Source organism: Haliotis rubra, unplaced genomic scaffold (genome assembly GCF_003918875.1).
Source record: "Haliotis rubra isolate DU_JTF1 unplaced genomic scaffold, ASM391887v1 Scf47, whole genome shotgun sequence".
NCBI classification, from domain to species: domain Eukaryota; kingdom Metazoa; phylum Mollusca; class Gastropoda; order Lepetellida; family Haliotidae; genus Haliotis; species Haliotis rubra.
The window spans coordinates 1266897-1284433 of NW_025767157.1; the positions used below are offsets into that span (position 1 = coordinate 1266897).

The following is a 17537-nucleotide window of genomic DNA, read 5'->3' on the forward strand; positions in this document are numbered from 1 at the left end:
TACCTGTACATGTCGACTTTTTCACTAAATGATTATATTTAGTTGGAGAAAGGTAAGAGTTGAAAACCCGTGAATACATGGGAACAAGTTGCTGCGAGCAAGGCTGGTGAACAACCTGTGTATATCTCCCCGGTCGATATACGTTGCCTCGCTCTCTACAAACACACCAATCGAGTTCTGACTTGTTTACATTGAATGGTATATATAATGGCGGCCCGGCGGAGAGGGACATGGGTTTGTTTGGTTAGCGTTCCTTACACTATGTAGGTAATGAGGTTTGCGCATGATCAATAATTACAGGTGAGTTGGCGTTGTCGATGGAGCTTAATTACTGCACATGGTCCGAATGACAGTGTACCTGTTGCACGTTAGTAGGCCTATTTTGAATATATAGATCTGGTATTGTGGGATGTTTGCGACCATGATATTTAACACTGGGTGTTATGTGCGGTAACTTCATTTCGACATAACAACTGCGTGGAATCCTGTTGTTAATCGTTGATTACGATTTCCCCCGTGTATGAATGACGGCTTTTGTGAACCCCGATAATTCAGTGTATTATATCTCTATAAATACATACCCAGGACTCATTAGTTTCGGTTGGGAAGTGACGTCACCACCCCCCTCCTCTCTGACAAAGCACAACTATTCTCTCGCTTATGGGAGCAACATTACTGGACCGCTAGTTGTAGCTTCGTGTCTTTAAAATCGGGCTGAAAACGAAGTTATGGGAAGACTGGACGAATTATCTCTCTGTGTTTACCATCTCCCACCCAATCCGAATTTTCATTCCGACTTTAATTAATAAAATATTTTCTTACCTCAGTTCCACACCCCCCCACACCCCACACCCCTGTGTAGAAATGTATGCTGTTATGCAATAAAAAGAATAATTTTGCCCTTGCAATCCCATTAACAACATGTAACAGGAGAACTTTCTTTATATACGTTTATTACAAAATTATTTCCGAAGCAAAGCGACTCAATCTACATAATAAATTAAAGACTGTCACCAAGTGATCTAAAAGTTTGAATTTCATAAAAAGTTATACTATTAGTGTAAAATATATTTTATAATTTTAAATATTTATTTCTTACTGGTTGAAGTTGGAGATGAGAAAAAAGAAAATAAACACGGATGGCCGAACGAAAGGGTCAGTGGTATTTGTTGACCACTACATACGGAGAAACGGTAATTTGGATCGGATATGGTCCACATTAATCGAATGACATTCCAGACATGAATATCTTTTATAATAAAATGAAGATAACATAACGGACAGATGAGGTGGGTTATTTTAGTGTCAGGTGAATTAGGACTCATGGCAAGGGTATGTAATAGAATGGAATTATAACGCTCTGGATAAACGAGGTCGCATGGCAATGTCCCATCCTGCTAATACATACTGGATGTCAACCTGACGAGTAAGATGGGATGTGATGCGATAGGGAACCAGAACTTCAACGAACATAAACTTTGAAAACTCCATGAAACTATAGTTTGTGTCCAATGTCAACGTGACAGTTTTCGGTATGCATTAAATCAGTACAAGCGCTGTACTAAGCTTGGTATATAAGTAAAGGGGCTTAGATAGGGGGAAATATAATGTAAACAGGCAAGCTGCAGTACATGTTTTTCTTGAAATATTTCAACAATCTAACACAATAATCTCGTACCAGTAGGGCAGATTTGGTATGGATGACAACACTATAATATCCTGAGGTCATGTTTCGGTATAGATCCTTACATGTCATACCGCGTCAAGTAATAGCTGCAAAGTTCGTAGGATTTATATCGAAACGTCGCATCATATATTCTAGAATAAAGAACTTGTCATCAATAAGATGTATCTTGTCTTACTGTTTTCCTTCAACTTACAAAATGCCGTTCAATGATATAGAACAAGCTCATCCTCGACAAGTTTCACAATTGTAGACCGACCAGCCTGTAAATTAACCAGAGAGTTCCCTAGAACCAGGGATAATCTACAACATTATATAGTCTCCCTGCTAGAGTGAGTGAGTTTGGTTTTACGCCGCTTTTAGCAATATTCCAGCAACATCACGGCGGGGGACACCAGAAATGGGCTTCACACAATGTACCCATGTGGGGATTCGAACCCGGGTCTTCGGCGTGACGAGCCAACGCTTTAACCACTAGGCTACCCCACCGCCCCCTTCCTGCTAGAACAAATGAATGAAGGAACAGACTACTAAATGTTTGTTGTAAACTTTATTCCTTTATAATTTCATATAACGATTTCATATTGTAAGCTGTTGCTTTTAGCTACGCTGTGGTTACATTTAAAGATAATATTTTACTGGTGAGAGGACTAGTACTAAGCACTTGCTAAACACTGTGCCCCATACAAAAGTGATACTTTTTATTTCTACAGTCGTGCCCCGTTTAACTTGCGTATATTGATTTACCTATAGTAGGCATAAATACCCATCAACCGAAGAGCTGTATGTATAAACAACTTAACGGACAGTCCATCGAATGTCTGCAAGACTGCTGATGCCGCAGTAAACACCATTTACTCTCGTACATTCACTCACTCACTCGAACGATAAATGATGTCCGGTTACGGTAACACACATTCAGCCAGGCCATAAAGGTAGATTATAACCAGTCTGTTACATGATCAAAGCTGTTACGACACGTGTAGGTTACTTGGAGCCTATGGGGCAAGGTTATCCCACTGGGAAAATTTTCCCATGACATTTTGGGGATTTTTTTAACAAAGCCTTGAGGACACCCACACCGACTGGTTTTACTGCAGTGATGAACTAACTATATTTATGTATACGAAGTCACTTGTAAACGTACCTGCTAGTTTGTATGCTACTTATATGGATACAAAACGAGCATTCGTAAGCACTTGTATCATTTTAGGACGGGCAGAAGGTCACGGAAACGGACGATTGTAGGCAAATGGAAAACGCGTATTCGTGACCACTCGTTTCCTCTCGGGCGCAAGTGGGGACGAATGGGCACACTGTTACGACGTCACTGGCTTTGTTACGTCATTATGACGTCATAACAAAAAACGAAATTGTTTTAAAGATGGTGAACTTCACAGAAAAATCCCAAAGCCCACTCGATGCCTTCTTTCAGATATGGGCACTCCCACCGACCAGGACAGTCATGTACAAGCAGTCCTACGCTCTATCCTCAACCATGAAGACAGCACAAATCTCCGAAACTTAATAGACAAGTGTTCCCTGGGAGCTCTGCTATCATGGCGTGATAGCAGTGACCTTGACCTTCTTCACCATGCAATACTGACCAACAACGTAGTGGCAGTCGGTACATTGTTCTCCAGAGGTCTGTTCAAGACGCCACACGAACCTGGCCGTCACCCCTACCTCCACCTTGCGTGCCATCTTGGATACAAGTCGCTCCTCATCATGCTGCTTCAGGAGAGAGCAGACGACAACAAACCAGCGCTGTTTCACTTTCCAGGAGACAAAAGTCATAGCGTAAACAGTGTAGACGCAGATCATGAACAGAAGAAATGTACGCCCCTGGACGTGGCGTCAGAGGCTGGTCACCTCATGTGTGTGAAAGCAATTTTGGATTTCTGTCAGACAGGAAGCAAACCAACCAGCAAACTCAAATCCGAGAGCTATACAGATCTTGCGTGTAAACTGGACTCTCCCAGTGCCCTTCGCTTACTGCTGTGTGAGAATCCCTCTCAAGCTGATCTACAAAAAGCAGTTGCTCTTGCGCTCAAGATGGCCCGGCCAGAGTGTCTAGACGCACTGCTTCGTTATGACATTGATCAAAAGGTTGTGTTTGGCGGGATGAATTTCTTCCATGTACTGTTCAAGTATAGCTATTCCTTTGACAAATCATGGTACGAGTCTCTCGTGACAGTGACGTCAGTGTTGTTGCGCCATGGGCAGTCGGTTCACGCGTTTCATCCGTCCAGGACGTTTCCTCTCTACAGCCTACTGAGTCACACCCACTTCCACGATCTCGAGCGATCAGCACCATATCGAATAGCTTGTCTGCTGCTTCTGTTAAATTCCGGAGCGGATCCCAATTTTGATGAAATAAAAATAGAGGAGCTTGTGAATGAAAATGAATATGAAACTGCGTTCGGAAGAAAAGCCTACCCATCTGCACTTCACAGTCTTTTTGATACTCTGTCCACATATGTAGCCGATGACTGTGAACTGGACACCATCTATAAGTTTTTGTACAAAAGTACAGAGATCCTCTTGAATCACGGAGCAGACGTCAACTACATTGGGGACACTGGACAGAACCGGTACGGGACCAGTCTCCACGCTCTAGCAGACACAAGCAGACATCTTGGTTTCCACAAGCAGACGTTGCTTCTGCTTCTGCGTCATGGCGCGGATCCGAACATACACACGGATTGCTTGCCGTTGAACTACTTCTGTGAAGTTTTCTATGGCGACGTTACGACCTCGACCAAAGACACAACCTTCCAGAAACTAGCAGACAGCAGACGACTGGGACCTTTATTGAAAGGGATGACGCTGAAATCTCTACAGGAATCTGAACAATATATCAGACAGCTGAAAGATGACGTGGAGAAGAATTCACGTGGGAGTGCCTGTTTGGGCGTGGTATTGGAGGAGATAGAGACCTATACTACACATGTATGGAGCTTGAAAAGATCCTGTATGCAAATAATATGGGCTCAAACTGGCAGAAAGTTCTTAAACGTTGGTTATCTCCCCTTACCGTTAGCTTTGAAGACTGAAATACTCGCGGAGGTGATGTAAATATATACAAGTATATATCAGTTTTCAAGTAATATCACAAATTTAAAAAGTTCAGTTTACAAGAGATGTCATGGAATTTGGTTGCATTATATTTAGTCACAGTCCTGGTTTCCTGGTTTCACGCTTAACACGACAAAGTCGTTGTTAGCAGACTGTCTGCGTGTATTCTCGGACCAGACGTGCCTATTGTTTGTCATATGTGTTCTATTGTCATGTATTGGATGGTCATGAACTGTTACAAAGCAACAATTTTACCATTCTCCGCTATACTCCGATCACATTTCATGCGGGGCGGAGGGGTAGCCTAGTTGTTAAAGAGTTCGCTCGTCACGCTCAACACCTGGGTTCGATTCCCCACATGGGTACAATGTGTGAAGCCCATTTCTGGAGTCCCCCGCCATGATATTGCTGGAATATTGCTAGAAGCGGCGTAAAGCCATACTCACACACTCACTCATTATTATGCAAGCTATAAAACATGTTTTTCGGAGCACTAAGCACGAATATCTTGGTTTTGGGCACAAGGGAAAATCCTGTAAGATATCATCGAATTCATTATATGAAATCACTCATCATGACATACCCTATTTTTCCAAAGATAAATTGTAAGATACAACGTCTAACTGAATACATTAAACACAATGATCGTTTGCTACTTGTTTCTGTTATTACGTAAAACCTACTGTATCAAAGGCTGGTCTGAGGTTAACGCCGCACTCTGCTCTATGACGGCTGTTGATCGAATCTACAACCGACAAGTTTGTAGGGGTGTAACGATGCATCGAACTATCGTTGGATTGCAATTGTTGAGTCTCCGATAGCAATTAATCGATGGTAGAAACGAAAATTGAAAATGAAATTGACTTCCGTTGATAAATGCGCCGCTAAAAAATACAGGAAGTACCAGATTCGTTCTCTTTGATTTATCAAAAGAGACTGCGACTACTTCAGCTTGTTAGTATGTCATATAAACTATATATACATTCATTCGGGAAATGACTTCAAATGAGACAATTCAAGGAGAGAAAAAACTATGGCAATAGTATTGCAATAGTTGGTCGCAATAGTAACCTGCAATAGACTATCGCTATCGCAATAGTTGTTTCTCCCTCAATAGTCACCCCTACAATCTAGTTCTCGACATCATGAAGAATCAGTCAAGTGTTCGAGCATGAACATCCGAAGAGAAACTGACTGACTGACTGAGTATAGTTTTACGCCGCTTTTAGCAATATTCCAGCAATATCACGGCGGGGGACACCAGAAATGGGCTTAACACATTGTGCCTATGTGGGGAATCGAACCAGGGTCTTCGGCGTGACGAGCCAACGCTTTAACCACTAGGCTACCCCACCGCCCCCCGAATAGAAACAAACATCTACGGATGATAACATGGTGTACAGAAACAAAACCCGTTGTTGGCATCGTGACGTATAGTAACAAACACCTGCTGATAAGTACTGCATAATGTGGCGTTACATGTTATATAGATGCCACAACCTGCTGATAAGTATTGCATAATGTGGCGTTACATGTTATATAGATGCCACAACCTGCTGATGGCAACACGACACATAGACACATGTAGATGTTCAAGTTCATGAATATTACGTGACGTACAGGATCAAAAGCCAGTCACTTGGTGCTGACGTTACATGACGTATTGGAGCAAGCACCTGCTGATGCATACGTTACATGACGTATGCCAACAACTACTCGCGAGAAATGGCTTACAGTACATGTATATACACGGGGAAAAGTATCGCAACACCTGTGATTTTAACCCCCATATAGCCATGTATATTCAAATCATACATATATTGTTGTTTGTGTGTTTCCTTTGGCCAGCCTGGGACACCAATCTCAGATATCCACGTGCTACGATAAATGCGAGCATCACGAATACGTGTACCAGTTATCAAGTTTCAGTAAACCGTTCTTACTGATCGATAATATAGAAAATCAATTGATTCTGTTGCTGATAAGTAAACATGGGGCCTCATCAAATAGCCACTATTCCAATATGGCAGATTATTGGTATGCGGAATGCTGGCATGTCACTGAGGGCTATTGCAAGACCTGTTGGTTGTCTGCCGATTGGCCAGAAAACATCAGCAAACGTTCAGGTCAACCACGAGTGACACCACTTCGGGAGGTTACAGCCCTTCTCACAATCACAAGTTTTCATCCGTTCATGTCAAGTGGGGTGTTAAACAGAGTGGCTTCAACATCGTCGTTTGTCCAACAAAACGGTCCCAAATCGCCTAAACTCGGCAGGGAATTGAACCAGACGACCTGTTATCATCTGAGCACAAACCAGCACGACAAGCTTGATGTCAAGGTCGACGTCACCGCAATTTGACGTCATCTGGAACGCCACTGGTCGGACGGAAGTCTATATCATTTTGTCCATGACTATAGGGGACGCGGTAACAATATATATACACAACGGAATATCTCGGAACAAGTGCCGTTTGGCGGGGGGTTATTGACGACGTGGGATGACGTGACTGTATACCTGATCTAGTAACGATCAGATAAAATGTGAATGTGACATATATGACAGAGTTGTTATACCACATTCCGATGACCATCCTCTGAACACAATACTATGGTCTCCGTGGACAACGATGCCAGGCCACATCGTGTATGTGCTGTTAGTGAGTTAGTTCCTATATCTAGAAGCGGTAGCATCTCTATCTTGGCTCGCCGGGAGTCCAGATCTCAATCTCATAGAGCAGATTTGGGACTTTATGGTTCGCAGAATATGCCACAGATCCTCCAATATAAAAATATTAATGCATTACAACAAGCCCTCCGTCAAGAATGGAACTCAATACCCCAACGTCAAATTCAATGTCTGATACAGTCAGGGTCAGGGATGTTATTGCAGTTGGCGGAGGTAACACCAGATATTGATATTGTGTTTGGTTCCTGATACATGTGATTTCCTGAGGAATGTATGTCAGAATTTTGAAAATACCAGCACTTGTTAACGTCATACGCCCTTGGGTAGCAGCACTACAAAATGTGTCAATTTTGCAATGTTTGCTCCTCTGAAGAAGCAACTAGATGTATTTGTCTTCCTCCTTGCGTTTAGCTTTGCCATTTATTCAATTGGGTTTAATTTTTTTCTCTTTTGGGGGAGTGTCAGTGTATCCAGATACTAGGTTAAATTGAGGTTTCTATGGTTTTTCTATGGTTAATGGTAACATATTGATATTATGGAAAATATGGGGTGTTGCGATACTTTTTTCCAATTGTATACATGCTCTGTCTTCAGCCAAACTGTTGACACTGCTGGCACTGCGCGTTACATGCTCCAGTGCCTGTATATATAATCCCAGTACATGCGAAGACAAATATGAAGAACTGAGATCAAACAGCTAGCGTGTTATCACGTAGCTCTCGGTGTTGACGTGATGCTGACGTAAGCCGTTGTTGATTCGCAGCTAATGACGTCACGCCACAGATTAACGCTGAGCGGTAAGTGAGCGATAATCACCTTCTCCATCACGGCCCCGCAAGCAATCATGGCCACCCAGTAATAAACCTTTTGTTGACGTGTAGCCTCATAGGTACCATATGGTCGGCCTCGTGAACTGCCGCGGGATAAACCAGTACAACTGAGAGACAGAGTCACCTTGTTGATTACTCCCTGTGCGCTATATACGTTTTTTTGTGGTTGCCATTATCACGATACAGAAACACGGAAATACGAGGTCCTCTGATCTTTTGTTGTTACGTTGTCACATTTCTCAAAGAAAATCAGGATATCCTTAGGCAAAAATATCCTTGATTAAATCAAGTAAATGGCTAACTCTTGTTTACATGACCTTTTTTCTAGAATGGACATTTTTCTTAATGACTCTCAAATGAATAATTTTACATTTAAAGGTTGAGAGAGTGAGTTGAGTTTTGAGCCGCTTTTCGTAATATTCCAACAATATCAAGGCGGGGGACACCAGAAATGGGTTTCACATATTGTACCCATGTGAGGAATCGAACCCGGGTTTTCGGCGTGACGAGCGGACGCTTTAACCACCAGACTACCCTATCGATCCTCCGGACACAAGGGGACTCGAATCGGTCAACGTCGGACATTACTACACGTGACAGAATTGTATATTATGTAAAATATATATTAAAAACTTTAAATTGAATTTATATAATCCATGAAAGGTTTGGTTACCAAATTTATTCAGTCTAAGTAACCTTAGGCTCAGTATTATTCGTTACACTGCTATCAGTATAGCAGTGTAACGAATAATACTGAGGCTAAGTTTACTTAGACTGCAAATTTATTATATAATTTATACGAAAATATTATAATAAATTTGGTTCAAAAATAAAAAGAAATAAAACCCTTTGACAAAAATGTGATATATAAAGACAAGAAAAGCTTTATCTCCTTGATCAAAACTCTATATTTCATGTGATCTGGTCGGCATATACTGAAATTGAAAGAATACTTGTTTGGATAAACGAGTGAGATCAACACGCGACGGAGCATGGTGCACGTGCGTCATGATTATCAACACATTTCTCGTTTAGCACGCAATGGCGAAATCACACAGTATAAATAAAGACTGCAAAGATTGTTGGTGTATTTTCAAATATCTTGCACATCAAAACGTTTCGTCAAAGTCTGAAGGTAGGGATGTATTTTATTTTCGCGGAAGGAGGGGTGTGTTCAAACGTAAAGAACACATGATAGACTGTCGGCGCGAGTGCTCTTCTGTACATGCACAGAGGTTGCTGCATGCCTGAATTTATGGTGACTGACGTCACACTATAATATATTAAATATATATATATATTGTGTCATGTCTGTATATGTATATTGATTTCTTTTTTATGCAATTGTAATCGAAAGAACTGTTCTCAAATTGTGTTATGTGTTTTAATCATCCACTACTACAATCTGGTTGGTTCGCGTTATATGTACATACTTGGGTTCAAGGAAGACTGGGGTAAATATGAAATTGCAACCACATGACTACTACAGTGTTTGAAATGTCGAACGTTTATGTTACCTTCTGGGGACTCTGTTATGGTGTTGACACATACCAGTTGTTGTTTATAACTGTACGAACAATTGTAAATCTCCAGAAATTGTCAGGGACCGTTCAGAATTTATGGATGTTGGGGTGTGATGATGATTTTAAAGGGGTGGGGTGGGGTGTCTCCCATTTTCTGCCGGGGAGGTGGGGGTGGGGTTCAGCAATTTTGTACATAGAATAATTTAATAATTATGCTTAAAAATTATGGGGGAAGGGGGTAATTGATTTTGTACATGATATTGAGGGGGGTCACTTACTTTCTACATAAATCTGAGGGGTGTCATTCACATTGTACATGCCTTTCCATGAACGTCATCATATCCACCAGCCCCACCACCCCACCATAAATTATGAACAGTCCCTAAATAATAGAGAATGGATCAGACCATGCAGTGATCACTAGAGAGAGATACCTGATCCAGATGAAAAGTCTCTTCTTTTTATGTTCATTTCATTTGTACATCCTTGTGTAGAGGTGTGACCTTTCCTTTCCCCTTCAATAAATTACCTCTTTAATAAATTACCGTCCCTAAACCTGATATTGTGGTGATGATTTAGATCGAGTGACCTAGATATAGTCCGTAATGTACGCATTTCTATATTCATCCACCCAGTTATGCATATCGATGCCTATGAACAAGTTAATTTTGATAAATTAAAGAAAAGTTTCACCAAATACACATAAACTAAAGCCATATTACCCGAAACACATGATTTTATATGTATTTATAAACTGAGCTTAAAGAGAAGTTTGATTGGAGTTACCTCCCCTGTGTGATTTCACAATCGCAGGCAAGTCGGCGATTTCTCAGTAAGGCTCAATCAAGCGTTTCCACTCAGGGTGTTGTTGGCTCGTTGTGCAAGGCCACCTGTATATATACAGCTAAGGTCCCACGTCACCATTACAGGATCTGGGGGCAGGATGTGAGACAACACAAGCGGCCGCTGACAGTGTTCAAGAAAACCATCTTACTTTCACTTTCACTGAGAGTGACTGGATGTTTTAATTTAAACATATCTTCAATATATCGTTGGTACGTATCTTTGCATTTCCGACTTGCAATTATTCTCGATTGAAGAATATTGTACCGTGTTTGCATCTATTTTCTATACATTTATATGTTTTATAGGGACAGTAAGACCCAGCTAAACCAACTGTTAAACAATTTCAAATTCAGTGGCAGCTAGTGCACCTCATTTCTTTTGTTCTATTAACTTAATTTCGTAATTCCATTTATCACGTATTACATTTACGAGTCGCAGTCAATAATGCAGTTTTACGACTGTTTGAAAACAAAAGTTGGTGAATTTATAGAATTGAATGAGTTCACGTGAAATGTATCTGATTTAAAGTTTTTGGTCAGGACGTAAATCAGAAAATTTTCCCCATCTTGTTTACCTCATGACGAGACTCAGTTCGCCATGTCACTGATGTCAAACGTCCATGTAGCCACCAATGAAGTGAAACTTTCCACTGAATAATTTTACATAATATTCAGTGGAAACAAGTCAAGATTGTTTAATCGTTGAATGCACGCGTTTGCATCTGTGTGATCATGTCTTGAAATGATAACATATTTTTTCCTTCCAGAAACCGTCCACTCATCTCAACATGTCGGACTCTATTTCCTTGACATCCATATCTGTTGGAGAAGCCCTCCGCATGTGCAAGACAACTACTGACATTGACGTTATTATAGAGTTGTCTAAGCATGACAACCCTCAAGTCCGCCAGAGGGCGCTGAAAGAGATGTGTCCTTGCCGCGTTAAGAAGGACCTTGACGACTTCTGGCGACGGGTGGTGCAGATGATTGACGACGAGGCAGACAATGTCCGCATGCAGGTTCTGCACACTCTCTGCGACGGCTCCCCACAGCACATGGAGTTCGCCGTGGCGGAAGCTCTGGAGGTGTTCAACCATGACACCAACAAGGAAATCAGGAGAAAGGCCCACAAAGCCCTCACGTCGTACAGAATGAGAGGAAAGTGGAACATCATGTAATGGGGAGATGCGGAAAGGAGCGGGGAACAACAATGAAGGATTTCTCTTATAGACAGCAGCCATCCTGCATGGCCTGTTGGCCCGTAACTAGGACAAAAGACGTGATGAGTTGGAACAAGTTTGAGAATCAACAGAGGAAGAACATCGTTATGTAGGCCTGCAGTCTAACAGCGTTGTGTCGAACTTCGGGTTATCTCGAAGAAGAAAGGCTTGGTCCATGCGTATTCTTTATTAAGTCATAATTTTGCGGATGAGCTCAACCTTGGATAACTCGAAGTATTTACGGAGAACCTTATAACATCGACACAAATGTGTTTTACTGTAAGTTATAACTGGTGCCCTACATGTTGAAACTTGCTCCATCCGAGCTTTTAGTCGTAGTTCTTGTTGATGCTATAAACCGCCGAAGTTGGACCATGACATAAATCCATCCACAGACGTTTTAGAACAAATGTTACGGAAATCTTAAGTCTAATTTGGCTTGTGGTAGCACTACCGTGAGTGCCAGCCACGCTCCATTTGTCGAACAGATTATGCTGTCAAATATGCTCAAGACTGCATTACCATTTACCATATGTGATATAGACTCATGACTTTATAAATATACTGATGATGTTGTTATTTTTATAATATAAACATGCATTTGTCTAATACAAGATTTGTTATTTGTTCAATGCGCCCATTGCTTGTTATGACAGAAGATACCCCAGAAGGTCTTCAGATACCCATGCATGCCGTAAGATGCGACAAACGGGATAGGGTGATCACACTCGCTGACTTGGTTGTCACATGTCATCGTATATGTCTTAATTGCGTGGGCACCATATGTGAAGCCTATTTCTGGTGTCCCGCGCCGTGATGTTGCTGGAATATTTCTAAAAGCGGCGTAAAACCAAACTCAGTCAGTCAGTCAGTCCTAATTGCGTAGCTTGATACTTATGATGTTGATCACTCGTGAAGGTCCAGGTTAGAATGAACCTTCACTAACCCATGCTTGTCGTAAGAGGCGACTAACAGGATCGGGTAGTCAGGCCCGCTGGCTTGGTTGACACATATCATCGGTTCCCAATTGCGCAGGTCGATGCTCATGCTGTTGATCACTGGATTGTCTGGTCCAGACTCGATTATTTACAGACCGCCGCCATATACCTGGACTATTTCCTATGGCTGGCCTGACGACTACATTGTTGGACACGCCAGTAACGTATGATCGTGGGTTGAATCTCGGGGTGTGCCGCTTACATTTCTTATTATCTCAGCATCATACGTATTTTTTGTGGATATCACCAAGGTGGTGCACGTCTGTCACCTCAACCTTTCCTACCACAGTAAGATGAAGTTCACCAATAAAACTGGAATACTGTTCAGAGGGCGGTGGGGTAGCCTAATGGTTAGAGCGTTTGCTCGTCACGCCGAAGACCCAGGTTCGATTTCCCACATGGATACAATATGTGAAGCCCATTTCCGGTGTCCTCCGCCGTGGAATATTGCTAAAGGCGACGTACTCACTCTCACACTCATTAATATGCAAGCTGTAAAACATGTTTCTGAGAGCACTAAGCACTAATACCGTACTTTTGGGCACATGGAATAATTCTTGAAGATATCATCGAATTCATTATATGAAATCACTCATCATGACATGCCCTATTTAGTCTTGAAGATGAAACCAAGCACTTGTCCTATGTACACTTGCTAAATATTGTATTGCTTTTAGAAATAACTAGCGACCGACTTGCGGTGAGAAAATGCCTCGATTGTCACGTATGAAAATCAGGATGTTGAAATGTTGTCTATCCGAGGGATAACGCCATCATATCTATGTGTTCATAATTCGTGACAAAGGGCAGTATGTCCGTCTTCCGTCGTGTAACAGAGTGCTTGTGAGTAACCATGCAGGAGAAGCCGTATTATGTCCACGTAACGGCCAACAAAGGATATGACGATGCAGTCTCTATGTAGTCATGACGTCATGGCCCGATACAACGCGGATTTTGAGTCAGGGACAGCAAACGTGTGTGTACCACAATAGAACTGAAATAATATAAATCAAGTGTATAAAATAACATTTATTTATCACAACGTTGGTTGTGGATTTTTTGTCGCCAAAACTACCAAACTACTAACGATGTATATAGTTAGTGGTCGGTGTGAAATTGTAACAGATTTTATCTCCGGGTATGTGATGAATATAGAGTTATCATATCTGTTCCAAACAAAATCTACTGTGCCAAGTAGGTCAAGGCACAACCCAATTGTGTCAGGGATATGAAATATACAGACCAATCGTGTCTGGCGGGATGAAAACGCAGCCTTATTGTGTCAGGGGATGAAGACACAACCTTATTGTGTTTGGTGTGATGAAGACACAGGGGGATGAAGACATGGCCTTATTGTTTCAGTGAGGTTGAAGACACAGCCTTCTTGTGATGAAGATACGGCCCTGTTGTGTCAGTGAGGTAATACATAGCAATATTGTGTCAGGGAGGGTGAATACATAGTCCTATTGTGTCACGGGAGATAAAGACATAGGCCTGTTCTGTCAGGATGGAGTGAAGACACAGCCCTGTTGTGACAGGGAGGTTAAATACATCGATCATGTCTGGGGGAGTGAAGGCAAAGCCCTGTTGTGATAGGGAGGTAGAAGGCAAAGCCCTGTTGTGACAGGGAGGTAGAAGGCAAAGCCCTGTTGTGACAGAGAGGTAGAAGGCACAGCCATGTTGTGACAGGGAGGTAGAAGGCACAGCGCTTCTGTGACAGGGAGGTAGAAGGCACAGCCCTGCTGTGACATGGAGGCAGCAAGCATAGCCATGTTGTGATAGGGAGGCAGCAAGCAGAGCCCTGTTGTGACAGGGAGGTAGAAGGCACAGCCCTGTTGTGACAGGGAGGTAGAAGGCCCAGCCATGTTGTGACAGGGAGGTAGAAGGCCAAGCCATGTTGTGACAGGGAGGTAAAAGGCCCAGCCATGTTGTGTAAGGGAGATGGAAGGCACAGCCATGTTGTGACAGGGAGGTTAAATACACTGATTGTGTGTGTGAGGGTGAAGACACAGTGTCAGCCCTCCTGGTATTACAAGGGAGGCAACTCTCTACAACAATTTCGGGCAACAAACACCATTGGCACTAAAACCGGAGGCATAAAAGAAGACATATATATCATTACAACAGACACATGCATGCAGTGTTAGTAGATATGTTTATTGATTTATTTAGTACAAAACAATAGAAAATATCAACAAATAACCAAAGTATGTGTAAATCATGTAAGAATACAGTGAGATTTTTGCAGTTGGTATGTAAATAATCACATCAAAACACCAAATTATGAAAAGGTAATATGTCTCAACAGTTTCACAACCAGTCTGCCATCATTGTTTATTGGGGAATCATTTTGAGGGTAAAACATTTAGAAAAAGGAATGTTGTTTCATGTCACAGTTCAAACAAAATTGATTTTCTGCTATAGGGAGAGGCTGACAACATCAAATTAACTTTTAAGCCCAAATCCAGAGGGACTCTTGTCATCCCAAACTGGTTTCCTCTTTAGATATGGCTTGGGTGAGATGCGATCTCCTGGAAGATATATCGCAACAATCAAAACTTTATCACAATGCTTTGCACATGATTGTGATGTCATTGTTCACCTTGATGTCACAATCAAATGACATCACTAACCTCTCTGCCGCTGAAACAGGTTATCTGTTCTTTTTACACTCAAAACACTGCGTATTACTGTTTACAAACTGAAAAGTTGGAAGAATGAATTTGGATGATAAATAGAAAATCACTCATGTATTTTGATATCAAATATATCAACACTTATTTTGAAATGCTTAAACAATCCTCATCAGGTCTCGGAGTTTCAAATCCTCATCGACTCATATTAATATATTTCATATTAAAAGACATTTTGAATTCTCTATATACACGATTTTAAATTTTCTAAATAACTGATGCTAAACGGAAAACTTTAACAGATCATTTATTTTGCAAATGAAAAATATATTTGTTCACTGCATTGCATTCTACTTTGCTAGATACACCTACATAACAACAAGTCACACATTACACATAGAGAACGGTAAGAACACTTCTGTATATATGTAGAATAAACCGTAACTTTTCCATCATGTTTAAACCTTTAAAAACAACATCTTGTACCATGATTACCAATGTCATTAAAATAAATTAATCATAATCAAGAATCGCAGTGATATTTTTCTACACTCTGCAACATTTGGAAACATCACAATGACAACAGGTCTAAAAGCCTTGTCTGTATATCAGACTGGTTCTATGTATTACCCCCAAATCACTAAAAGTACAAACAAATGTTTCAGATCTGTTACGGAATGTCATATCGACATTCCTAAAATGGAATTGTGTGGAATATTACTATAAATATTGTGTTTATGGTATTTGGCAATGTCACTGAAATCAAATTATGATCTGAGAACCATTCTATAGATGGTTGCATCAGGTGGGCATTAGCAAACTTCTACTGTCCAGTGAAATGAAGGGAGCATGGGTTCTTGAGCCAATCAAATGACACGGCTTTATTTCCGTTCTGTTGTTTGGGGCAGTGGGGTAGCCTTGTGGTTAAAGTGTTCAATTGACACACCATAGACCCACAGCCATATTGCAAAAAGTAAACTAAGTAGAGTCAAACTAAACCCATTTACTCAGCCTAAAGGGCGGTGGGGTAGCCTAGTGGTTAAAGTGTTCACTTGACACACCATAGACCCACGGCCATATTGCAAAAAGTAAACTAAGTAGAGTCAAACTAAACCCATTTACTCAGCCTAGAGTTAGTTTCAAACAAAACTAACCACCACCAAACACTGTTTACACCCTATACTAACCAATTTGGGCGTTGATTCCTTCAGATTCAGAAGCAACAAGATGCTTAAAATATCCACATCTGCATAATATACAATTTATTCCGACCTCTGTTTCCGTTTATGAAAAACAGAAATCACTGCTTGCACATATTGAAAATAAAAAGCCTCCGCACTGATTGGCTGACTGGAAAGATCACCTGACACAACCTGCTATGAAGGTATCCTCAGGTCTTTACACGGGGGAATCACCTCCGAGTAACAAATCAGATTGTAATGAGTTCTCATCATTACAACATAGAGATATAATTCATAGAGATATAATTCATTATTAATGAATATAGACATAAGCCAGTCTAATCTGCAAGCAATTTTAACATGATAAAAATATTTTGGCAATCTGAGATTGTTACGTTTCCATATGAAAAATGTCTGGACCACACACTTAGTGTCAACAGTGATGTTCATTCAGCAACACAGGGACAACGGTTTGTCCACACGCCAGGAAGGTTGTATGTGTCCTGTGTATGAAGACTACTGTCAAGTGTGGACTGACCCTACTTGTGGCTAAAACAGAGTATATCATCCAATGCCCACATATAATTATTGATCCTACAATGTAGGAGGAATTAACAAAAGGGAAATTGACAGCATATGAAAGCAACTTTCTGTGACAAAACAGAAGTCGCCCACAGCTGCTGTCCCAGGCCTTAAGCCAATGCATTAATGAAGAATTTTCATTCAGCTTCTGATAACTCAAGGACTAACAGCAAAGTGTGCTAACATCCATCAGAATCTCATACTCTCAGCAACAGCACATTTTGATTGGATGAGAACATATTTTGATTAGATTAGAACCGAATACAAAAGAATC

The 17537-nt window shown here is 41.2% G+C and overlaps 2 protein-coding genes and 1 long non-coding RNA gene across 3 annotated transcripts; 2 read left to right on the forward strand and 1 right to left on the reverse strand.

Moving 5' to 3' along the window:
- Positions 1 to 11: 11 nt before the first annotated feature.
- On the forward strand, positions 12 to 5413 carry LOC124290642. The gene is made up of 2 exons (XM_046727428.1): positions 12 to 300; positions 3120 to 5413. Exon 2 carries the CDS (start codon positions 3122 to 3124, stop codon positions 4760 to 4762), a length of 1641 nt encoding a protein of 546 aa, XP_046583384.1. The 5' UTR covers positions 12 to 300; positions 3120 to 3121; the 3' UTR covers positions 4763 to 5413.
- Positions 5414 to 10743: 5330 nt separating this feature from the next.
- Positions 10744 to 12480, forward strand: LOC124290644. The gene is made up of 2 exons (XM_046727429.1): positions 10744 to 10859; positions 11417 to 12480. The coding sequence occupies exon 2, from the start codon at positions 11438 to 11440 to the stop codon at positions 11825 to 11827; it is 390 nt and encodes a 129-aa protein (XP_046583385.1). The 5' UTR covers positions 10744 to 10859; positions 11417 to 11437; the 3' UTR covers positions 11828 to 12480.
- A 2525-nt stretch (positions 12481 to 15005) lies between these two features.
- Positions 15006 to 16771, reverse strand: LOC124290555. Its single transcript, XR_006901974.1, has 2 exons — positions 16610 to 16771; positions 15006 to 16493 (listed from the first exon to the last, which is right to left on the reverse strand). It is a non-coding gene; the product is annotated as an uncharacterized LOC124290555 (long non-coding RNA).
- Positions 16772 to 17537: the final 766 nt, after the last annotated feature.